Raw genomic sequence first — 24,694 nt, forward strand, 5'->3', positions numbered from 1 at the left:
GGCGGCGCACCGGGAGGCGGCGGAACCTTGAGGGGGAGCACCCGGAAGTGGCGGGAGGTTCCGGTCGGGCATCTCCGTGATGGCGGCGCCGCTGCGCGTGTGGGTGAACGGGATGGGACGGGGCGGGACGGGGGTGGCCGCGGGGAGGAGGCCGCTGAGGCTGACGCGCGGTGTCCCGCAGGCTGGCGTGTGGCGACGTGGAGGGACGGCTGGAGACGATCTTCGGGCGGGTCCGCGCCATCCAGGCCAAGAGCGGCCGCTTCGACGTAAGGCCCGGGGGGCTGGCGGCACGTGGGGGGTCCCGGGGGATTCCCATTCCCGGGGGGTTCCCGTTGCCTTGCCGGGATGGCGGGGCTGGGACAGTCGCAGCCGCAGTGTTGTGACAGTGCAGCGAAGCGTTGTGTGCGTTCTGTCTGCGCTCCAACGGCAAAGGTTGCCTTTCCCGGTGTTTTCAGATGCTCCTGTGTGTCGGGAATTTCTTCGGCTCTTCCTCAGAGGCGGAATGGGCCGAGTACCGCACGGGGGCCAAGAAAGGTAAGGAGGGAGGGTGGTGTCCCTCGGGATGCTGGCACTGCTTCCCAGCCCGCTGTGGAGTGCAAGAGCAGCGGTTGTGTCAGATCAGTGACACCCCCAGCAGGGAAAACCCACCCAGCAAGGACACAGGGGTTCGTTTGCAAACAAAACTCCCTTGTGTGGATTTCCCTGCCTCTGTGCTCCGGTGTTTGTCAGCATGGCCTAGGGAACTTCCCTGTTTTTAGGGCTGTGGATCATTTTGGAGCTAATCTTGCATAGGCAGGGGAGGGAGTTGTGGTTAGAGCAGAGGTTTGCTCTGCCTGCAGCTTTGGGAACTCCAGGTCAGGGGACTTGTTCTGCAGGAAGGTTCCTTGTCCTGCACTCGGTGCTCCTTAGCATTGCAAGGGTGGGGTGGGGGGTCTGGCTGGACAGGCTTTCCTGCTGTGATTCCTGGGAAGTGTGGACTGGACCTGTGCTGGGGCACTGGAAGTAAAGCTGACTGACTGCAGGAGGTTTTCTCCCTCAGCTCCAATCCCAACCTTCGTGCTGGGTGCCAACAACCAGGACACCCTGAGCTATTTTCCGGACGTCAGTGGCTGTGAGCTGGCTGAGAACATCACTTACCTGGGTAAGGCTGCAGGGGCTTTGGGGTCAGGGAGCTGCATTTGCCTCCTGGGGCTTTCACAAGTGTTTTCTGATCTTCCCATTCAATATCTTCATTTTTCTGGAAGTTTCAAGGTGGCATTTTTGTCCTGTGGTTCGGACTGGAGTTGAACTCAATACAATCTGTGTAAAATGTGAAAGAAAACCCTGCTTATTTGGGGTTTTTTTTTGTTCCTCTAACACTGCACTTGCCAACCAAAAGGAACAGTGGTTGAAAGAGCCTGTTCTTTGAGGGCATCTTCTCCCCTCTCTCTGTGTGGGGAAGGTTTTGTTCTTGAATATGATTTTGCTGTGTTACCTCTGCTACTCCAGTACAGCCACAAATGTCAACTGAAGGTAATGAAACTGTACCAAAGCTAAAAGGAAAAACCACTGACCAACAATCTAACAAGTAGTTGAACCTGCATTAGCTTTTTTCACTCAGCCTTCATATCGAGCTTTTGGGTGGATTTTTGGGGAAGCAAGATAAGAGGGAGCAGAGAGAAGACAGAGGGTTGTCTGAACAGATATTTCAGGGAGCAGAGAGAAGATGGGGGTTGTCTGAGCAGCTCTGTTGTCGTCAGGGTTGGGTTTGAGCTAAACAGTGACTTTGTTCCGGGCAGAGAAGACGAGCTGGCTGTGAGGGCAGTGTCAGTGTGTCAGGAGTGCTGGGCCTGGCCCTGTGCCCCTGGATCAGTGGGTGGCTGTGCCCCTGGATCAGTGGGTGCCCCTGGATCAGTGGCTGAGCGTGTGCCGTGTCCCGCAGGCCGTCGGGGTGTGTTCAGCGGCTGCTCGGGGCTGCACATCGCGTACCTGAGCGGCACAGAGGCACAGGAGCAGCCGGCTCCCGCCCACAGCTTCAGCGCCAAGGACGTGGCGGAGCTCAAAACATCCCTGTTATCCACCCCAAACTTCAGAGGAGTGGACATCCTGCTGACCTCCCCCTGGCCCAGAGACGTGGGCACCTTTGCCAACAGCGCGGTAAGTGGAGCGTTTCCCGCTTTCCAGGTGGATTTGACAAAGGGTCGCCTTTTGCCTGCTGTGGCAGTTTGGGCTGTTGGGCCGTCTCATGAGTGCATGAGACAGCTGGGAGTGAAAAAAGGACAGTTTGGTTCTTCAGAAAAGAAGGACTGAAGGGGAGGGGGATTTGTGAAACTTCAGAGGATTTTATCTGTCCCTGCCTGGAAGGTCCAAGTGAGGGGCTTTCACCTGATCACAGATGTTGCTCTGATTTCAGTTGGGTGCAGCTGCTGTCGAACGAAGCTGCTGCTCTCTGAGGAGGAATGCTGTGCTCTGAGCACCTCCAGTACCACTTGACATCAAGTCATTCTTTTTCCCCCCCTTCGAAACTTTTGAAGCATTTTGGTGTTTATTTCCTCAAGCATCAGTCAGCTGGTCTGGTTGTTCCTCCGTCTGGACGTTGAGCACGTTGTTTCATTTGTGTCCAGTTTTGTGTTGTTATTTTCCTTAGCAGAAGGGATTTTCCAGTTGTAAGTTCAGATGATCTCAGACCTTCCTGGAGAGCAAGGCTGCACATGTGGCAAAAGGACATTGTTTGCTCTCCATTTCTTCCAACGTCCAAAAAGATGCTCAGTGTAAAAGCATTAAGAACCTTCCCTGATCTTGGTCTTATCTTACACATTATCTTGTAAGATGATATATGCATATCTTATAAGCTTCCCTAATGCACTGAGATCCTGACAAACTTGGATTGATGAAACAAGTGGATGCAAACTCTGAATACACAGAGTGGAATAAATGAGTAAGCTCTGGTTGGCAATAGAAGATCAAACCCTCTGGGCTTTTTCCCCCCACTTCCAGGGAATGGCAACCACTGTACTACACATCCAACATGTAGTCCTGTATAAAACTGTTTCTTTTTGCTGCACTCTGACAGGTTTAAATAAAACTTGGCTTGTATTGTGCAGGGAGAAATAGATACCAAGAAATGTGGCTCCAAGTTGGTGTCAGATCTGGCTGCAAGTCTCAAACCAAGGTACCATTTTGCTGCCCTGGAGAAGGCCTATTACGAAAGACTTCCTTACAGGTTTGTAAGATCTTGTGAAATCTCCTTTGTTTTCTAGTAAGAGTTCTGTTTTGAAAGAACACAGGAAGGGAAGACTGATGTGCTGTCTGAATATCTTTTCAATGCTTCATGTACCTGTAGAGCCATGTTTTGCTTCCTTACAGAAATCACACAGTGCTACAGGAGACCCCACAGCACGTGACCAGGTTCATTGCACTTGCTGATGTTGGCAATACAAGCAAGAAAAAGGTACTGACACCCTTGAATCTTTCTTCTTTTGTCAAGTACAAAAGCAGTAAGCCCAGCTTTGGCCAGCTAAAGGACAGCATCAGGACTTAAAAGCTTGGCTGAAGTGGAGGTGTCTGTCTCACTTGAGTAATAGGTACCATTAGCCTGTTATGTCAGAAGGGTGAGGGCTGCAGGCACAAATCACCAAAAATAACTGATTTCTGGGATGGGAAGGGGCTGTTTTTTTTTTTTTAACCTGTTTCTCTTCTCCCCTTATGAAAGTTACCGAGTATTGGTGCAAAATGACAAGTTGGTAGTGGTTAAAAACTTGCAGAGTCCAGAGTTAAGAAATTCTGGCCACAGTGGTGAAGTTCACTCGGCTGCTGTCCTGCAGACAAGGAATTCTCTGGTGTTCAAAAGATACTGGTTTTTTGTCCTTTGGCAGTCCCTCTCTCTCTTTCTCATTCCTCTAGTAATTAATACATTCAGCATAAAAGTAAACTCAAATAAAATTCCTACTAAGCAACATAGAGGAGAAGACTCTCCCATTCCTGAGGCTGAGGGATACTCCGAATGAGTAGTCAGGGAGTAAATTCCCACAGCATGGTGGGTGCTGCCCGCAGTGAGTAATTGGTAACAGGAAAGGTTCTGGACAGAAAGAAGGCCTGGAAACGGGCAAGGATCAAGGCTGTGTCTCCATCAAGTAGGATACACTGTGCTTTTCAAAGAGATCTTTCCTTAAAGTGAAAGCAGCGCCCTGGGAGCACTCCATAAATGGTTGCACTGGGTGGGACCCTGGCACGGGGGGGTGTTTTTCCACGCCCTGATGTGCTGAGTTGTGCTGGTGTGTGATCCCTTCAGAGGTGCAGTCCTTGCCCCTGAGCCCCCTGTGCTTGTTGCAGTACCTGTATGCCTTCAGCATCGTGCCCATGAGCTCCATGGACCCCGTGGAGCTGGTGAAGCAGCCGCAGGACGTCACGGAAAACCCCTACCGGAAACTGCGCAAGGAGGCTGCCAAGGCCAGAGCAGAGGTACCACCCTGGGCCCCTCCTCCTGGGAACTGGGAACACTGCTTGGCTTTCCCTTGGGGAGATCTCTGAAAAACTTCAGGGTTCCAGGATGTTCAGGAGGCATTTCTTCACAGAAAAGGTGGTCAGGCATTGGAAGGGGCTGCCCAGGGAGGTGGTAGAGTTCCCATCCCTGGAGGAGTTAAAGAGCAACTGGATGTGGCATTTAGTGCTCTGGTCTGGTTTACAAGGTGGGGATCAGTCACAGGTTGGACTTGATGATCTTGGAGGGGTTTTCCAGCCTTGGTGATTCTGTGATGTTGATGCTTTTCAAAGGTGGTTCACACCCCATCAGGAAAAATCTTATTCCTGGATGTACTGTCACTCTCTGGGATGCAGATCTAACAGGCTTTGCTTTTCATTTTCTGTACAGGAAGAACCAGCTCGTCAGTTTTTCTTTGACTTGAACAAGCATCAGGGAAAGAAACGTCCCTCAGATGGGAAACAGAGAGGGGACTCCCAGCCTAAGCAAGCCAAGAAACCCCGTAAGTAGGAGGCTGCATTTTTCCTGAGCTCTTCCTCGAGCCATTGGATTGTGTCCCTTCACCTTCCTCAGGCTGCTGAGCTGGATGTGTCAGTTTGCCAGGGAGCTCTGTCTGGGGGAATGCAGCAGGATGAAGGGACTCTTGTTTCCAAGGGAAAACATGTTTTAATAGGTGAAAGGAGAGTCAAAAGCATAGTTTAAAAGCTCGTTGGCCCATGGTGGTTGTGGTTGGGCTGATGCCATTCACCCTCAGAACCAGACTGGCTTCTCAATGTGAAAGCTGGCAGTGTCACAAAGCTCAGCTCAGGTACTGCAGCTTGGGTGTGAATCCAGGTGTTTTGATGTGTGAATAGGCCAGAACTGACAAGTGTGTTTGACAGCCTCTGCCCTTGTCTGTACCTAGGCAGTGATTTTACCTCAGTTTGATTTGTTTGTTTTAATTTACTGGTGCTTTCTTATTAGTGAGCTGTAACTACTGAGCTCCTGGAATCAGTGCTCTTTCATTAGGTTAGAGCACTCCATGAGAATGGCAGTCAGCAGGGTGTGACTTCCACCTCCTCCCTTGCTGGAATTTCCCAGAGGCACCAGTCTCCTGAGCAGACCTGCTTCCAGGAGCTCTGTCCTTCTGACACCTTCAGCACTTGATCACCTGGGAAGGGTGGCTGGAAAACAACAGGTCTTCTGTGTTCTGCCAGATATGCCTCGTGCTAATCCTCGTTTCCTTTCCCAAAAAGCACAGCCCACGGGGCCCTGCTGGTTCTGCCTGGCCAGCCCGGAGGTGGAGAAGCACCTGGTTGTCAGTATTGGCACACACGTAAGTACCTGTGGCAATGGAACATACCAGTCTCCAATTTGAGAAAACCCAAACAAACTTGATTTGCAATTGGTCTTGGGTTTGTTTTCAGTTTCTTTGTGTCTCCCATACAAAAGACATAAGTACAAACTCTTAGAAGTGAAGCTTGGCCCAGTTTTGTTATGGCATCAGAGCTGGATTTTGGTGTCAGAACACCTTTTGCTGTGCCAGCCCTATGTTACCATCTGGCAGAATGTTTCCAGCTGGAGCTCAGTGTAAACTGGGACCTGCTTTGGCAGCAGGATGCACTGTCTGGAGTTGTGCAGGATCTCCCTGGGATGACTGGTCCCAGGTTGGTTATATACAGATGAAACAGAAGATACCTTCCGAGTCAACATCTCAAAGTACATCTTGGAGATTGATTCCATCATTGAATGAATGATTGATTCATGCACTTCACTTAAAGCTGTTGCTCCTCTATAGCACAGTCCACTTCAAACTGCTACAGGGACAGGTTTGTCCACAGGCTTAATTTAAAATTTTAGATGGATTTTCATGTCAGAGTTAAGAAATTCTGGCCACAGTGGTGAAGTTCACTCAGCTGCTTTCCTGCAGACAAGGAATTCTCTGGTGTTCAAAAGATACTGTTTGTTTGTCCTTTGGCAGTCCCTCTCTCTCATTCCTCTAGTAATTAATAAATTCAGCATAAAAAGAAACTCAAGTAAAATTGCTAATTAACAATCCCTAATAAGCAACATAGAGGAGAAAACTCTCCTGTCCCTGAGGCTGTGGGGTCCTTGGAATGAGAAGTCAGAGAGTGAATTCCCCCAGCACGGTGAGCGTGTGCTGCTTGCAGGGAGTAACTGGTGTGTATTGTTTCACTCTAGTGCTACCTCGCCCTGGCCAAAGGGGGCTTGTCACCTGACCACGTCCTGATTTTGCCCATTGGGCACTATCAGTCAGTGGTGGACTTGTCCTCAGAGGTGCTGGAAGAAGTGACCAAGTACAAGGCTGCCCTAAAGGAGTTTTTCAGAAGCAAGGGAAAGAGATATGTCCTGTTTGAAAGAAACTACAGGAGTCAGCATCTGCAGCTCCAGGTATGGTTTGGGTGTCACCCTGGGAGAACAGAAACTCGCACTGAGTACAAACCTCACGTGAAGTGAGAGTCACTCAGGGGTTCGTTGTGGTGGTTTCTGCGTGTGGCAGATCTGTGAGTGTATCAGAACTGTACCAGAACTACCACAGAGATCAGAAAGGAGAAGGCAGTGCTGAGAACTTGAAGCTTTCAGTTTTCAGCTATTTGTTCAGCTCCTACAGAAAAAAAATGTCATAAGTTTAAGCCTGTAGAGATGGTGGACACCTGTCTCGTGTGATGAGGCTGAGCTGTACTGAGGGGCACACCAGCTCCAGTGATGCACTGATGGCTTTCTGCAAGGGCCCTCTTTGTCTTGTCTTCTTGTCATGGAAATGCCCTCTCTCTCCAGGTGATTCCTGTCCCACTGGACCTCTGCACTTCTGAAGACATTAAAGAGTCTTTTATTACACAAGCACAGGAACAACAGATTGAATTGTTAGAAATCCCAGAGCACTCGGATATCTCGCAAGTATGAGGCCACATTTCACCTGTTCCTTCCCCTCTGTCCTGCTTAGGCTCCTGTTTCCCTCTAGGGTCACTTTGTGGGGTAGGGTTAAGCTGTTGGAGGCAGAGCCTCATAGACTTTATTCGGGGATGTGCCAGATGGATTCTGCTCAGATACATTGTTTAGCCAAAGATTATTCCAAGCTATGTGTAAGGCTTGCTGGATTCATTCCTTCTGGTGCCAAACACCAACCCTCTTTTCAGCACATCAGGTAGTTTTAGGTTCTGATTTTGACAGGCTGATTTCTCAGCTGAGGAATGGGAGCGTGGCCTCTTAACTGGCTTTTCTTCCTCTAAAACTGTGCTGTGCCAGTCCAGGGTGACCCAGCTGAGGTTAAGAGTGACCAGACATGCCTGGTTCTCTCTAATGGCTGCAGTCACTGCAGAATTAAACCACAAAAAATATTCCAGTAGTGCCCAGGGCGCATCATCCACTGGTGCTCCCAGAGGAAGCGACCCATCCCTATGGAAGGGACTGTTTGAACTCCCACCATCCCTCTCCAGCTGGTCTCTCTGAGGTGCCTGTGAAGAGGTACCTTTCCTCTCTGGAGAGAGGGAAGATAGGACACATCTGCTCTCTTCTTAGAGCCAGTGTCTCTTCCCACCTTTGTCCATGGAATGGGTGGTCAGGCACTGGAAGGGGCTGCCCAGGGAGGTGGTGGAGTCCTCATCCCTGGAGACATCCAGGGAACGTCTGGATGTGGCACTCAGTGCTCTGGTCTGGGTGACAAAGTGGTGATGGGTCCCAGGTTGGACTGGATGGTCTCAGAGACCTTTTCCAGCCGAATGGATTCCGTGATTCCCAGCGGGTCCCGCCGCGCTGTCCCCCGCAGGTGGCGCAGCCGGGGATGCCGTACTTCTACGTGGAGCTGGACACGGGGGAGAAGCTGTTCCACCGCATCCGCGGGCGGTTCCCGCTGCAGTTCGGCAGGTGGGTGCTGCCCCCGGCCCCCTCCCGGCGGTGATGGTGATGTCGCCCGGCGGGGTGTCCCGGCGGTGATGTCCCGGCGGTGCTGGTGATGTCGCCCGGCGGGGTGTCCCGTTGTTGTCCCGTTGCTGACGGTGTGTGCTGTGTTGCAGGGCGGTGCTGGCGAGCCGGGCGGTGCTGGCGCTGCCGGAGCGGGCGGACTGGCGCCAGTGCGCGGCCCCGCGGCCCGAGGAGGAGGCGCAGGCCCGCGCCTTCCGCCGCGACTTCCAGCCCTTCGACTTCTCCCTCCGGGACTGAGGCGGCGCTGCCGGCGGCGGCCCCGCGCCGGGCCCGGGCGGTGACGCGGCGATAAAGGCGGAGAGCGGGAGCGGCGGCCGGGCCATGGAGCGGGGCGGGCCCCCCGCCGGCCCCGAGCGGGCCCCCGGCGGGGCGGCGCTGCGCGGGCACCCGGCCGGCGCCTGCGGGCCCTGGGAGATGCGCGACCGCCTGGGCACCGGCGGCTTCGGCAACGTGTGCCTGTACCAGCACCAGGTGGGGCCGGGCCGGGCGGCGGGGGGGGCACGGCCGGGCCGGGCCGGCTGACGGCGCTGTGTCCCGCAGGACTCGGGCGACCGCGTGGCCATCAAGTCGTGCCGGCTGGAGCTCAGCGTCAAGAACAAGGACCGCTGGTGCCATGAGATCGACATCATGAAGAAGTGAGTGCGGGCGAGCCGGCACGGCACGGCCCGGCATGGCACGGCGGCACCGCACCGGCACGGCCGGGAGAGGGCACAGCCTGGGGACAGACAGCCCTGAACCGGCCGGGAGAGGGGACAGCCCGGGGACAGACAGCCCCGAACCGGCAGGGAAAGGGGACAGCCGGGGGTCAGCCCATGAACTGACCGGGAGAGGGGACAAGCAGGGCCTCGGCCCCCGAACCGGCCGGGAGTGGGACCGTGGTGCGGGGACAGCCGGGGACTGAGCTGCTGAACTGGCCGAGAATGGGGACAGCCAGGGGAACAGCAGCCGGGGATCAGCCCCGGGACAGAGCAGAAGAGGGGACAGCTGGTGGTCAGTCCCTGAATGGGCTGGGCAGAGGTGCCCGTACCCTGCGGTACGTTTGTTTTAGCAGCTGGAGGGCCTGGAATTGCTTTTTTTCTGTCACGCTCCCGAATGTAAAGAATAAACTCTCCTTATGCTTTCTGGTGAGAAGCTCCGTCCTCTGTGCTGCCCAATATCCCTCTCCAGCGTGTCACTGAGGTACCTGGGAACCACAGCTGGCCAAGCTGGACCTCACTGAAATGTTGGGATCTCACAGAATGGTTCCTTTGCCCTGTGAATTCCTCCCTACTTTTGAGAGAGGTCCTGGAGCAGGGAATGCTCTGTCCCACTCCTGGGAGCAGGGATGCTCTGAGCTGCCCTCCCCAAGGCCTGCAGTGCCCCTGCTGTTCAGGGCTTTACTGAGCTCCTGCTGTCACTTTGTCACCCTCACCTGCTCCCTGTGTGCCCTGACACCGGGGGAAACCACTTGCAGGGAACCCGAGTTTGTCAGTCAGGGCTTGGTGATCCCTGTTGTGGTTGCTGAAAACAAGCACTGAGCCACACAGCTACAGCTGCTCCTGTGGGTGTACACAGAAGTAATTTGTCTTCATTTCCATCTGGATATGTCATTTATTCCCAAAAGCAGTGTAAATTAGAAACAGTCGGGAAATAGCTGTTAGAATTCAGTTGGAGAAATTAATGAATCCTTCCCTCTGTACGTGGATTTCACCTGCCCGGTGCAGTGACACGGATTCCTACAAAACCCTTTCCCAGGGGGAATCTGGCCCCACATGCAAAAGCAGACACACATATGTAATGACTTTGCCAGGAATGTGCGAGAATCCACAACTTGAGCCTGGATCCCCATCATCAAAGTCCTGTACCTTGACTTTGAGACATTGTTTGTGCTCATCCCTGGTTTGTGTATTCCCAAGGTATGGATTTTGTGCACTTGGATACTGGTGGGTATTAGTTGAAGAGGACACATTTGGGGAACAGAGGCTGTCCCAGGAACATAAACCAGGGTTGGATTGCAGTCTTGTCTCACTCATCCAAGAGAGGGGGCAGAGTTCTCACCCAGCTTTCCATGTGCTTAGGTTGAACCATCCCAACGTAGTGAAAGCCTGTGAAGTTCCCGAGGAGATGAACTTTCTGGTTAACGACGTTCCCCTCCTGGCCATGGAATATTGCTCGGGGGGAGACCTCCGGAAGGTAACGGCTGCTCTGCTTCCAACGTGCCCCACTGGGTGTGTCACCAGAGCCTTGGCTTTCCAGGGACAGGTGTGAGGAAGGAAATGTGAAGTAGGGAAAAAAGCCACACGTGGGAAATGAGGCTTGTGTTTTAAAAAGCAGAGGGCAATCCAAGGGGCACATACTCTTTTATCCTGGTGGAGTGTGTCATCTCCATAGCCTGGGTGCTCATACTCAGCGTGTTTGGCTTTGCTGCAGTGTGTCTCTCTGTTTGGAACCTGATCTGGTTTGGATTCACATGTATCCACTGTGCTCTCAGCACAGGGAAGGATCCTGTTAGCCCTGGACTGGGACCTCCAGGGCTTCCAAGCCTTTCCTGCTCCTGCTGACTGGGAACTGCCATTCTGCAAATTGGCAACATCCAGAAATAAAGGAACCTTTCAGCAGTTCCCCAGGCAGTGGGTGCATGACCCAGTATGCTCCCTTTCCACTGCAGCTGGATTTAGGAAGCAGCAGTTTCTACAGGGGGAAAGCAGCAAATCCCTGTCACAATTTGCTTGGAAATTGCCTCATCTACATGCTCAGGAAATTAGCTCTACTTGCAGTGTCTGATCATTTAATTTCTAATGAGCCCTTCAGTGTTGCACAGATGCTGGAACAATTTAGGAAGTAATGGGCTTCATTCCATTGGATCCCTGTAATGCTTTGTACATTAAAGGGAAAAAAATAATTTTTTTTATTTGTGATGTGTTCTTTAAATCTTTCTCTTGTTTGGCATCATTTGTGCTTCACATCACTGGTAATTTCTCATCATAGATCTATCTTGGGAGCAGAGGCACCTCAGTCATCTCTAAAAGCCTCTCAAGTGCAGTCAAAGTCAGAAATTGCTGAAGCTGCTTATTGACAGCTCGTTAAGACAGTGATTGGGGGATGGAAAATGTTGTTCTTCTCTGTTGCACTGTGAGCCTAAACATGTTTTTTTTTTATTGCAGCTGCTAAACAAACCAGAAAACTGCTGTGGACTTAAGGAAAGTCAAATCCTTTCTCTGCTTAGTGACATTGGTGAGTAATCTAATGCCTTTCTTGTGGGTTTTTTTGGGTTTTTTAATGTGTAATGGCATTTTGCTTTTTCAGCTGACCCTGAAAAGGGGACTGCCAAGAACAGGGTGTTAAAATCAATCAGGTTTCTATTTCAGAGGAAGGATTTGGTGTCCCTGGAGTTAACAGAGACCAGAAACTCACACTAGTGATGTGTCTGTGGAATGGGACTGGAAAAGCTGTGGTCAGGTGTAGGTGACCATGACATCAATGTTTTCTGTTCAAACCTCACTTCTGGTGATGCCAAACCACTTATCACTTGAAGGAATGTAATTTTACAAGGCAGAAAGCACTGACTGATGTGAGAAGTGCCAGAGTTGCCCTCTGTGTAGGGTTGGCTTAGCAGGAGGGAAATGTTGTTTGTTCAGGGTGACAGATGTGTGATACCACGTGGATTTGGGATTCTGCAGTTTGGAAAGGGAGCAGGCAGGCTGAGAGGGGCTCCAGATGACAGCAGTGCTCACAGGGAACAATTGCATTTGATGCCTTTGTGTGCCTGCTTTAAAGCCATTCCCCAAGGCTGGAATAATCTGTGAAAACCTTCATGTGACACAAACTTGAGGTGTTTAATCACATACCTCATTTTCCAAGCTCATTTTGAGCTGTAGCTTGCTTGATGCCATAAGAAAATTAAAGATGTGAGACTTGAAACTGGCCCTCCTGTCCATGGGGAAGTGCCCGGCCTCCTGGACACCCTGGGAAGGAGGGGGATTGCCTGATGGAGGGTGATGCCAGGGTTTCTCCAGGAGCTAGGCTTTCCAGGAGAGCTCCTTGTTTTCTCGTGTCTCTCACAGATAATTTGTAGGAACAGAGCTAGTTTTGGCATGAGAAAGCATTTTGGAGTACTGGCCTGGACTTCTGTCCTTGCAGTGCTCAGAGGGCTTCCAGTTGTGTCCCTGAACTAAAGAGCAGCTCTGCTTCCTTCATCCTTGTTCCCCTTCCACCTCCAGAACAGGGTTTGTTTCATCATAAGGTCTTTGCTATGTCTTTACAAAGATGTGAAAATGCAGTAGAGAAGAAATGCAAGTTTGAGGCTGTTAAATGTGTGAGTGGTGGTAAATCTTTGAAGGTTGGGGACTTGCTCCTCAGTATTGTATTTTATCAGATGCATCTTTAATCAACATGAGTTTATTTTCAATTAAATCAAACACGTGTCTTTCAGGGTCTGGTATCCAGTATTTGCATGAGAACAGAATTATACACAGAGATTTAAAGCCTGAAAATATTGTTCTTCAGGATGAAGGTGGGAAGGTAAGTCAGGTGGCCACTGTCAGTGGTGCCTCCATTGTCATTTCTGGAAGTTGTCACACTGGATTGGACTGAAAACTCAGCTGTGAATTTACTGTCAGCTTTAACTCTGTCATGTGTTGGAGCCTTGCCAGGGACTTTCTCCAGAATTTCCATTCTTTCCTCTTGTTGATTGTATGCTGTGGATGTCACTGTGCAGATTTTGGGTTGTTTTTTCTTGGCATTTGCTTTTCTGATGAACTGTTAAAACTATCTGCAGATTGTCCACAAAATAATAGACCTGGGATATGCAAAGGATCTGGATCAAGGAAGTTTATGCACTTCGTTTGTTGGAACATTACAATATTTGGTAAGGCTTTTTTCTTCAGTGTCACCAGCTCTAGAGCTTGGCCCAGCCAAGCCCTAAAACCTCCAAAACTGGAGATCCTGGGGAGCTGTCCCCAGGGTGTCCTTTCCTCATGTCCCTCGTGAGCCTCCCAGATGGTTGTCTGGGGCTGTTGCCCCTTGTTGCTTCACCTGTGGCTTCCCAGGGGAGTTTGATCCCATCCATCCCTTCCTATGCCATGTCTGGGGGCTGCTCTCACCCCCCAGCCAGACCCAACAAGTCCAGCTCCCTCCCATCTCATGGGTTGGCTGCTCCAGGCCCTGACCCACTGGACAGCTGAAGCTGGAGCTGGGAGCCACACCTGGACACAGCTTTGCCTCTGCAGAAATGGAAGGAAATACCACGGTCAAAGTGTCTTTTTATGATCCTTTTTAGGCTCCAGAACTGTTTGAGAATAAATCCTACTCGGTTACTGTTGATTACTGGAGCTTTGGGACGATGGTGTTTGAATGCATTGCAGGATTTAGACCTTTCTTACATAATCTACAGCCATTCACCTGGTAAGACACTTATTCTTGGGGAGGTGCTTGTAAGTGCTTGTATGTTGTGTGGTAGCCTCTGGTCATGGTAACTCCTTCACAAGCAAAATTTCAATCAAAAGAAATACAGTTATAAACCAGTCTGTGTGTCAGAGGCAGAAAACAGGAAACTTGGGTTTCTGTTCCGAGTTTGTTTTCTAAAGCTGCTGGACACTGGCACTTTTTGCTGCTGCCATATTCAACTGCCCCCTGACAAGAGTAACACTGCCAGCATGTCCACAGAGGGTTTTGTTTTGCAGGCATGAAAAAATCAAGAAGAAGGACCCGAAGCACATCTTTGCCTCCGAGGAGATGAACGGGGAGGTTCGGTTCAGCACCCACCTGCCGCAGCCCCACAGCCTCTGTGGGTGAGTGTGTCCCTGTCACAGGGGACCATTTTGGTCCTGGAAACTGAGGGCTCTTCCTCCTTCCTCCCAAGCACTGAGGGCTCCTCCATCTTCCTCCTCAGGAGTGTTGAACGCTCCTGCTAAGCTGCTGTTTGCTGTTAAGGAATAGCCCACGTGGCTCTTTGTTTGGTGTTTCGGGCTCTCCTGTGCCCAGTTCGTGGGTTGATGGCAGCTCAGAACTCTGTGTCTGCTTTCTGCCCTTAACCACAAGGCCAGTGAGTAACATCTGCCTGATAACTTGATGGTATTGAATCTCATGAACCAAGAACTCGAGGGAGTTTCTCCATGGAAGCAGAAGCTGTGTTGGGAAAACTTCTGCAAGTGCAGGGCAGGCCACAAAGATGGGCACAGCCTGTTGAATAGAGCACTCAAGAAGAGGCCCAGGAAGTTGAGCTGCCTCAATCTGGTGAAGAGAATATCTGCCTTCCCTTCCTTACAGCCCCTCTGCTTCAGTTTGATTGTAGAACCCATGGAAAATTGGTTGCAACTGATGCTGAACTGGGATCCACAGCAGAGGGGTGGAGGTTCAGATCCCGAGACCGGTCGTCCAAGGTGTTTCCTAATAATGGATCACATCCTGAATCTGAAGGTGAGTGAGGGTTGGTACTGGGTTTAAAGGCCTTCTGAAATCATCCCAGAGGACAGGAAGGGTGCTCAGTGCAGCAAAGCTGTAATCCTAGCATCATCCAGCTGCAGGGTCACGAGGAATGCTTTTCAGGAAGCGAATGCAAACACAGCCTGTCTGGTACATACTGGGAGGCAAAATATCACCTGCAGTGTTAATCTCTAGTTTTACACTTATTAATCTCTAGTTTTACACTTGGAGTAGAAGGATGACCCTCTGTTACTGTCTGTCATCTTGGAAAGGGCTCACCAAGATCAAACCAGGGTTTAATATTTACTAGTTTTCCTGAACTGCCCTGTTGGTGCTGTGACTCCAGGTGTACTGATGGACCATAGTAGTAGTGCCTGTAGTAGAACAGAGGTGGCATTCACCTGACTTTTCCCCTTGGAGTCATTACTGGAGCTCTGCTGGAGTAAGACTAGCTGAGGCAAGCACGTGTAGAAGCAGGAGGGTAGTTTTGTCCCATTCTTTTGATGGCTTTTGAAGGCTATTTGATTGTCATTTTCTCTGACATTAGAAGTTACAGGGCTGGGCTTTGAGTTTGTTATTACTCCTGAATTGATGATTGCAGTCACTGAAACTCAAATGATGCTCTAGTTCTGACATGTTTGTTCCCATGTGCTCCTTCCCAGGCTTCCTTTGGCTCTGATATCCAGGGACTTGTAACCTCTTTGTGCTCTTCTTACAGATAGTGCACATCCTCAACATGACCTCTGCCAAGATCGTGTCCTTTCTTTTGCATCCCGAGGAAAGCCTTCATTCCCTTCAGAATCGGATTGAGTTTGAGACTGGGATAAGCACTGGAAATCAGGAACTGCTGTTGGAAACAGGGATTTGCCTGGACCCTCGGAAACCTGCTTCCCAGTGTGTTATTGATGGTGTGGTGAGAATGATTCTGTTCATTTCATGTCTTTCCCGTTCTCAGGGAATTGAAAATCTTAGGGAAGATACGTTGCCTGAACCTTCTCCCACAGGAGGTAATTTGCTCTGGAAGTGTAGTAACTCTTAAGGCCTTTTACTGGGTAATGTAAGCAGATTTCTATAGTTAAATTCTGCCTAAATACTTGAATAATTGTTAGCAAAGCGTCCTTTCTTTCTGTGGGATCAATAAAATCAGTTTTTTAAGGCACTTAATAAGAAGAGAGTGCCCACAATGAGTAGTTCATGATGTAACCAGGACTCTCTGGGTTAGTAGGAGCTGTTTGGGGTTTCTCTTTTTTATATTTTCTTCTCTTGTTCTCCCCAGAGAGGCTGGGACAGCTACATGGTCTATTTGTTTGACAAAAGCAAAACTGTCTACGATGGCCCCTTCGCTTCTCGGAGCCTGTCTGACTGTGTGAACTACATTGGTGAGTGTGCTGCAGGAGTGCTGGTCCTTGTGGGAAATGAAAGATCCACCTTGGCCTGGTGACAGAGCCCTGGCATCTCCAGGGTGTGCTTTCAGACCACATATGGAAGCTGCTTCTTTGCTTGCTGCCTCCCTTGCATGTCTCCTGAGATGACAGCAGTCATCTGCAGGACCTAATAAACCCCTCTGAAGGTTTATATATCCCAAATATATCTGTATGAAGGGCCTTGTGTACCTCTATGAAAGAAAAGTGAAGGGGACAGGAGATGTCTGCTGAGATACTGCATGTAAGGAAATGCCTTGTGACATGCAGTTGCTGTTAAGCAGTTTTATTTTCATTGGCCTGTCTGCACTGGTTTTCCTCATCTCCTTTTAGTGTCACTCAGGTTTATTCTGATTGTTTTTTTTTCCTGTGTTCTGGGTTCTTTTAGTCTGGTGAATCTCATTGCATTGTGCTAAATCTTACGACATATTTACTGATATCCCAATGTACTGACAGTTCCCATCTCTATAGGGGAACACACAAAGTCCTGCATCTTTTCCCCTAAACATCTACACCAGGAGTCTGGGAGGAAATGTGAACAAGTTTGGAAGGTGTCAGGACAATTGATTAAATGGAGTGATTAAATGTGCTTAGAGTTTTTGGGACAAAAACCCTCATAGTGTTTTACTGCCCAGTAGCAGGTTGTCACACCCCTGAGGAGCTGTGACATGAAAAGCTTATACACACTTAAAAATTGAGCAGAGCTTACCTGGCTTGATCCCTTATCTCAGGCACCTGCAGCAGGAATGAGGGGTGCTGTAGGCACTGCAGTCCTTTCCTGGGGTTGTTGTTTGCCTGTGTCTCTCCTGTGCTCAGTCCAGGACAGTAAGATCCAGCTGCCGATCCCTCAGCTGCGCAAGGTGTGGGCAGAAGCGGTTCACTACGTGATTGGCCTGAAGGAGGATTACAGCAGGCTCTTCCAGGGCCAGAGAGCTGCCATGTGAGTTCCCACTCATCCACAGCAGTCACTGTGCTGCCAGCACAGACTCTGTTGGCATGGAAATGTGTGTCTCAGGGAGTGCTGGTTCCCCGAAGTTTTACAGCCCTGTGCTGTTCTGTACCTTTACATTATAAAACATTCTCAGGCTGGGAGCTGGTTCCACTCCAGGAGTTTTACTGTGCAGTGCCTGACATTGAGAAAAAAACTGGAATATACTCAGAGACTCACAGAATGGCTGAGGTTGACTTCTGGAAGTTCTCCAGCCCAGTCCATGCTCAAGCAGGGTCACCTAGAGCTGGTTGCCCAGGACCACATCCAGACAGCTTTTAAGTATCTCCAGGGATGGAGACTCCACAGCCTCTCTGGGCAGCTCGTGCCAGTGCTCAGTCACCCTCACAGCAATGGAGTTTCCTCCTTTTCAGTCCAGCTTAACCTGTGCTGTCCTTGTCTCATCCATCAGGCTCAGCCTCCTCCGGTACAACGCCAACCTGATCAAAATGAAGAACAACATGGTCTCAGCATCCCAGCAGCTGAAAGCAAAGCTGGAATTCTTTCACCAGAGCATTCGCCTCGACCTGGAGAGATACAGTGACCAGATGGCCTATGGAATATGTGGGTATTGGGGAATACCTGCCTGGAGCCTTTCTGATGCTGGAAAGGGTCAGACTGACAATGGCAGGCAGCACTGTGGGTGTATTTTAGCTCAGGTGGATGCAGGAGAAGGGTTTGGCAGAAGCAAAGGCAGGAGGATAAAAAATAGACCATTTTTGGAGACCTTCAGTGACAGTGAGACAGGTGGTCAGCTGTTCCCCACTGAGAACAAGAACATGGGAGCATAAATAGTGCAGGTGATGTGAATGTTTGCTGTTCATTCAATCAGAGTCTGATTTCTGTGGAGCTGTCACTGGGCAGCAAGTGGAGGGCAGAGCTGCTGCACGTGCTGACACTGGAAGGGCCCCTGTGCTTGATATGCAGAGGTGCCATTTGTCAGGATGAGAGATGGGCTGAAAAAGCACCAGCTACAGTTTTAATGTCCCAGAAATGTCTGGATCTTACAAATACTGTTCAGGGGAGAACAGCAAGATTTACATACAGTTTGGATTATATGGCTAAAAACTGCAGCTCGAGCCAAAAATGATGACTGGGCTGAAGGATGATGATGGAAAATGGAAAGACTCGGTGAACTGGTTTTGGACAGTCTGTGTTCAATCAAAAGTGGCAGTTGTTGAGCTTAATGGTGGAGTTTAAAGACTCAGACTTGTTTTAGGGCAGTGATTGCAAACAGTGGAGTCCTACCAAAGAGTTAGTGTGTGAGTTAAGGTCGAGCACGGAGTTGCAGCTTTGCTTGGAGATTCAGCATCATTCTCTTTGTGTTCAAATTCAATGGATACATGTAAAGTCCAAGTCTTGCTTTATTTTTGTGTCTGTATCCTGTTTAAAAATTAACAACTCTTTTCTCTTAAGCTTCAGAGAAGATGCTCAAAGCCTGGAAGGAAATGGAAGAGAAAGCCTCTCAGTGTGCACAGGTAGGAGCACAGACATAAAGTTCTGGCATTCTGCAAGTAAATATGCAAACTAGTTTTTAATAAGAGTCATCCTTGAGAAAGTTAGAGCAAAACTAGAGTTTTTGCATTGGCTCTCACAGTAATACAGAGCACTGTGAATAATACATAAAAATCCCAGACACCATTAGGAAGACAATAAATTACATGGCTTATTTCTTGCCTCTCTGTAGGGATAGACTGGGTAGTTCAGGTTCTGGGTTCCATTGCCTGTCTTCTTCTAAGTCAAAAGGCTCTTGGAGCCTTGACTCTGCCTTGCTTATATGATGGAGATGGGGGAATTGGGATTCCCACCTAAATTTTGCCCATTAGCTCTTTAAATCTTATTTCTCCTTGTCAGGAAGCAAGAAAAATAAAAGGGAGGCTGCTTCCAGCAGAATAATTCAAAGCTGTCCCTGGCTGTTTTCCAGACAACCAGGAACCTCAACAAACATTTCCTTTGCAGGCCATCAGAACTATGTTCTGTCATTCACACTGTGTCCATTTGCCAGGCATGGAAAATGTTTCACTCTGGGATACACAGGGCTATCTCAGTCTGTTTGGTAGGCAGCTTAACCTGTGTGAATTCCAGACACACAGAGAGATGATTTATGAAGAAACTGATTTTTCTCCTCCACTGTGGTGGACAGAAATTTGGATCTAGGTCATATCATGCACTGAGAACAACCACCTCAACTATTGTAGCAGCTTTTCTTTCTCCTAAACTCTCCGAGGAGGCAGCCCACTATCCAAACAGGTGTTTTGGGGATTTTTATCTCCTTGGCTGCTCTCCTCCTTCAGTGTGATCTGAAGCTCCGTTTTCCCATTAGGCTGAAGATATTGGGTATCTGGATGAGCAGATCATGGCTCTGCACACAGAAATCGTGGAGCTCCAGAAGAGTCCGTATGCCAGGCGCCAGGGAGAGGTCATGGAGAGCCTGTAAGTCCTCTGCTGCTTATTTCTATGGCACAGAAATGGATTTTCTGGATTTTTAGGGGCTTTTTCCCCCCTGTTGCTGGTTGCCTCAGCGCTTCTGAAATGCAAACTGCCAGTGCAGAGTAGTGTGTGATTGGTTCAAGATCATTTTGTTACTGGAAGGGAAGGTGCCACCACTTATGGGACACTTCTGTGTCACTGATCTATGAAACCTCATCTCACAAGAGGCTGTGGCAAAGATATATCTTGATCTCACCTCAGGATTTCCTTTTGCTTTGGAGAGGGGTGACTTTTGTAGTGTTGAGTGAGAAAACCATGAGATCATTGTAAAACCCTGCTAAATATCTTCAGTGTATTTTCAAAGCAAGGGTAAATCACTTGTGGGTACTTGAATATTTGGAAAGTTGTTTTTTTTTTTGTTTAAAGTATTAAAATAGGAAAGAGCTAAGTGGTATTACTGATCTTGGGAAGACACAGGAAGCAGTTACTGGGTTGCTGCTGAGAACACAAGTGGTGATTCTAAAAGAGAGGGATTGAGCAGCCACTAAATCTGTTGTTAGTAAGAGCTCTTTGGAAGGACTCTGAGTGTTCAACATGCCTGTTCCTGGCATGTTCTCCCCCCTCCCTCATGGCTAAGTTCCTTTTCATCCACGTGTAGCTGCAGCAGCAGCAGAACTGGTGCCCAGGGGAGGAAGTGGTGAAGGGGAGAAGCCACCCCTTGCAGCAGCAGCTCCAACTAATCGTGAACCTGCCTCCTAAAACATTGCTTTTTAAGCAATTCCACCACTGCAGCCCAGGGTTAGAGCTGGGAAACTGCTGCTTGTTTCTGACAGACTGTGGGTTAGAACAGTGAGGATTTGTTCAAGGCTGGAAGTTTCAGTGTTTGGCTGCTTTTGAAATATTTGAAAGAAGTAACGTTTATTTAATGGGAAGAAGAGAAACAACGTCCTCTTGTCTGTGACACAACTGTCTCTTTCCATTTGCAGATTATGACTAAGATTCAAGCAAAGAAATGCAGAACAGGAACAAGAATTTCTCAGGCAGTTGTGCAGTTACAGTTACAAAAGTGAAGTTTAATAACTAAGGATACCAGGGAAAGAAAACACAGCTGAGGCATGTGGAAATTTGAAACTGAAAATAACCTCCACCTGGTGTGGTTTTCTGAGAAGAAAATGCCTAATTCAGAGAAAAAAAGAGAGACAGCTTTTAGGGAAGTGTTGGACTCCATCACAGAGCATCCCTGTGTCCCAAAAGTCATGCTTGTGTAGGAGCTGTAGGAGAAGGTGGCAGCTCCAAGGTCTGAGGTTCAGAAAGGCATCACTTCATTGCAATGCTTTTTTTTCTTGAGTCCCCTGCTTGTTTGACACGTCTGAATCATATTCTTCTTTTTCAAGGGAACAGAGAGCCATAGACTTGTACAAGCAATTAAAAACAAGACCTCCAGGTATGGAAGGAGATGGTTTAAAGACTGTTTCACATTTGTACCCCACAATTAATTTTTCTGACCTCAAATGCAAAAAATCCTGTTTGATTTGACTGACTGTGGTTGCTGGCCCTTCCAGATCATGCCTACAGTGACAGCACAGACATGGTGAAGATCATTGTGCAGACAGTCCAGAGCCAAGACCGAGTCCTCAAGGAACTCTTTGGCCATCTCAGGTATTTTATGCACACAAAAAACCCCAAACAGATGCAACTTGTGGCATTTGTAGCTTTGTAGTAGGAAAGGAGAGTGAAAATCATAGAGGTCAGAGCCCAAAACTCCATCCATGTTTCTCATGCCAGTATTAATTCTGCTTCTCTGTGTTGAATTTCCACTTTTTCAAAACTTATAACTGATGTTTATAGATAATAGGGCAGGGGATGAGAATGGAATGGCTTGCACTGTTAGGATCCAGGAGTTCACTAAAATGAGCGTTTAGGTTGGCACTGAAATCTTAAGTTAAAAAAAGAAGTAGTGTAAGAGCTGAGAAGATATCACAGGGATTTGTTCATTGATTCTTTGGGTGTCTTGAATCCCAAGGTGAGGCTTTTGATTTTGCCACAGGAGCAGGGAAGTGACTTTGTGTTTGGTTTTTGTTCTAGCAAGCTCTTGGGCTGTAAGCAGAAGATCATTGACTTGCTTCCCGAGATTGAAGTGGCTCTAAATAACATCAAGGAAGCTGACAACTCAGTGATGCAGATGCAGGGAAAAAGACAAAGGGAGATATGGCATTTGCTGAAAATTGCTTGTGTAAGTAGCTCTTGGATTGTCTGTTTGCTTTTCCTTCCAGGGCAGAGCCAGGAGACATCAAAGGACAGTGGGAGGAGACCAGAAAGGCATAACTGCCACACCATGGTTGATTTGTTTTCCACAGAGAAGGGCAGTGTGAGATGGTAAAAGCAAAAGCTAAAGAGGTGCTTTCCTGCTTAGTTTAGGGTGTTTTAAGACTATACTGCTCATTTTGCATTAGTTACAGAGCCTCTCCAGCTGCAGCCATCTCCCAGTTCCCACACGTGAGGGCTGTGTCTGTGTTACAGACAGTGCTCCTGTGTAACCTGTGAAAGAGTGAACCCTAAATCCTACCTTTGTCCCTCACAGCCGATGGATTTGTGTCTTCCAGACTCAGAGCTCCTCCCGGTCCCTGGTCAGCTCCAGCCTGGAAGGGCCGGCCTCGACTCCCGCAGCCGCATGGCTCCCACAGGGCTCCTCAGGGAACGCCCCTCCCCACCCTCTGTCCTCGCTGGCAGCTCCTCAGGAAGGGTAGGAATGCTGGGGAAGGAGAACTGCAGGGAATCAGCGTGGCTGTTGTGTGTGCACACGCTCCCCAACTCTGCTGCTCAGGGGCCTGAGGGCACGGCCTCTCCCCTCCACTGGGGCATCCCATGGGCTGGGTTGGGATGTGCTGGGAAGGCAGGTTTTGACATCCTCTGAAGGCTGAACTGTCCAGCTCCTCACTGGAGCCACTGTAAGCCACCTCTGGCAAGTCCCAGATAGATCAGGCCATGTTTAGTCCTTCTTAAAACTGCTGTGATTTCAAAACGTCTCAGTTCGAGTGGAGGTCTGAAGTTTGGGTGAGTCCTAAGCAATCCATCTGGTTCAGTGTCCAGGTGGGATTTTTATCCTTCCAAAATAAGCTTCAGGAGCTCAAATGTTACTAATGCTCTAAAAAAAAATCAGGAATTTGGTTGAACTCTTTCCTCAGAAACCACCTCCACTCTCTCTTCCTGAGCAAGTTCCACACACCACTCTCAGCTAAAGCACTGTGCTATTCATTTCCTGAATATTCTTCTTTTATTTCCTATGTCATGTTGCTCTTCCTTGGGGTTGGATTTGCTTATCCTACCAAGGTATCTCCTACCACTGCAGAGGACTATAAATCAGCTTATTGGGGTGGTTTGGATTTGGGTTTGTGTTTTTTTTTTCACCTTCTGATGTTACTTTGGGTGGCTGAAATCTTGTCATCTTTTGTTTGTTTTTTTTCTTTTTCCCCTGCAGGGAAAATTTTGCTGATGTGATACAGGAGAATGTGAATTACCTGGAACTCTTCAGCAGCATCCTGCAGGAGGTGAGGCAGGAGCAGAACAGCATGATGGTAAGTCTGGTGAGGAATGGGGAATTTCCCAGGTCCTGTTTTTTTGGAGCCACATCAGGGTGCTCTGGGGATGTGGAGAACTTCTTGAGCAGGAGGAGGGAGCACTTGGTGCTGGTGTCAGCTGTTCTCTGGATCTCTGGGCTGGTAGATCTTGCTCGGAATGCTGGTTGCATTCCCAGCTGGAGAGTCCTGGTTTGTGTCCCACCACTGGGGTGGGCAGGGTTCACATTTCCAGAGCCCTTTTGGGTGATGAACAAAATCTCTTCTCATGGCAGAGGTGGGACTTTAGAGAGTACTGAGTACCATGGAACGGTTTGGGTTGGAAGGGACCTTAAAGCTCATCCAGTCCCACCCCTGTCAGGGGCAGGGACACCTTCCACTAGCCCAGGTTACTCCAAGCCCCGTCCAACCTGGCCTTGGACACTTCCAGGGATCCAGGGGCAGCCACAGCTTCTCTGGGCAACCTGTGCCAGGGCCTCCCCACCCTCACAGGGAAGGATTCCTTCCCAATATCCCATCTAACCCTGCCCTCTGGCAGTGGGAAGCCATTCCCCCTTGTCCTGTCACTCCAGGCCCTCGTCCAAAGTCCCTTTGTGGTGAAGTAACCATTTTTTAGGCCAAGCAGAAAATCCCTGCCAGCCTCCACCATTCTGTGCTTCTGGGGTTTAGGGTATGCTGTGCTTTGTTCACTCCTGGGAGCATCAAACAAGACCCACATCCAGGAGCTGGATCCTGCACTCAGCTGTTCCCCTGCTTTCCTTGCAGAGTTTTGACTGGAGCTGGCTGAAGTAGCCACAGGAGCCGAGGTGCTGCATCTCCCAAGTGCCTTCTGTGTGGGCCCCGGGCCGTCGGTCACCGTGTGTCCTGTAGCCTTTGCCGAGCTGCTTCCGGAGGTGCCGACACCTCCTGGGCGGGGATTTCACCTCAGTGCCTCACCCACCGGCCGTGCCTGCGGGGGAGCGGCGAGGGCCCGGCCCGCGGAGCGCCCTCTGGGCGGGGGACGCGGTCGGGTGCCGCCGCTGCCGCGTGTCGCATGAATGTATAGCGCGTGTATATGTAATAAACCGTGCGGACAGACGGACAGACAGCCCGAGGCCTGGTCGCTCCCGCGCCGCCATCGCCCTCACGCCGTTACCAGGCAACGCGCGGATGTTGTGACGTCATCATTCCGCGCAACCGCGACCCCCCCAAGCTGCCCTGCGCCCGCGCGCCTGCGCGGACGGGGCGGGAGCGCGGCCTCGGCAGCACGTGGGGAACGGGACAGGTATGGGATGGGATTGGGAATAGGGATGGGATAGGTACAGGATGGGATTGGGAATAGGGATGGGATAGGGACAGGTACAGGATTAGATTGGGATCAGGGACAGGGATAGGGAACGGGACAGGTACGGGACTGGGAATAGGGACAAGGCTTGGGAATGTGATAGGGATTGGGATGGGATAGGGATAGGGACTGGGTAGAGGGAGGGATAGGACAGGTACGGGATAGGGATGGGAT

At 49.8% G+C, this 24,694-nt stretch overlaps 2 protein-coding genes and 1 non-coding gene across 3 annotated transcripts; all 3 read left to right on the forward strand.

The window, feature by feature from the left end:
* Positions 1-8,690, forward strand: CWF19L1 (CWF19 like cell cycle control factor 1). Its single transcript, XM_027692976.1, has 14 exons — positions 1-99; positions 182-266; positions 456-534; positions 1,040-1,141; positions 1,922-2,136; positions 3,084-3,202; positions 3,346-3,430; positions 4,312-4,440; positions 4,850-4,961; positions 5,695-5,774; positions 6,641-6,850; positions 7,238-7,357; positions 8,226-8,323; positions 8,473-8,690. Exons 1-14 carry the CDS (start codon positions 80-82, stop codon positions 8,615-8,617), a joined length of 1,599 nt encoding a protein of 532 aa, XP_027548777.1. The 5' UTR covers positions 1-79; the 3' UTR covers positions 8,618-8,690.
* LOC113972240 lies at positions 6,933-7,072 on the forward strand. The gene has a single exon (XR_003535818.1). It is a non-coding gene; the product is annotated as a small nucleolar RNA SNORA12 (small nucleolar RNA).
* Positions 8,678-24,284, forward strand: CHUK (conserved helix-loop-helix ubiquitous kinase). The gene is made up of 21 exons (XM_027692963.1): positions 8,678-8,851; positions 8,921-9,015; positions 10,438-10,552; positions 11,524-11,593; positions 12,792-12,880; positions 13,137-13,226; positions 13,638-13,762; positions 14,041-14,148; positions 14,641-14,776; positions 15,501-15,695; positions 16,059-16,161; positions 17,020-17,143; positions 17,604-17,755; positions 18,608-18,669; positions 19,515-19,624; positions 21,016-21,065; positions 21,184-21,280; positions 21,707-21,854; positions 22,225-22,364; positions 23,100-23,196; positions 23,962-24,284. Exons 1-21 carry the CDS (start codon positions 8,702-8,704, stop codon positions 23,986-23,988), a joined length of 2,283 nt encoding a protein of 760 aa, XP_027548764.1. The 5' UTR covers positions 8,678-8,701; the 3' UTR covers positions 23,989-24,284.
* Positions 24,285-24,694: the final 410 nt, after the last annotated feature.

The sequence above is a fragment of the Neopelma chrysocephalum genome, unplaced genomic scaffold (assembly GCF_003984885.1).
Source record: "Neopelma chrysocephalum unplaced genomic scaffold, ASM398488v2 Primary Assembly neopelma1_89, whole genome shotgun sequence".
NCBI lineage: Eukaryota > Metazoa > Chordata > Aves > Passeriformes > Pipridae > Neopelma > Neopelma chrysocephalum.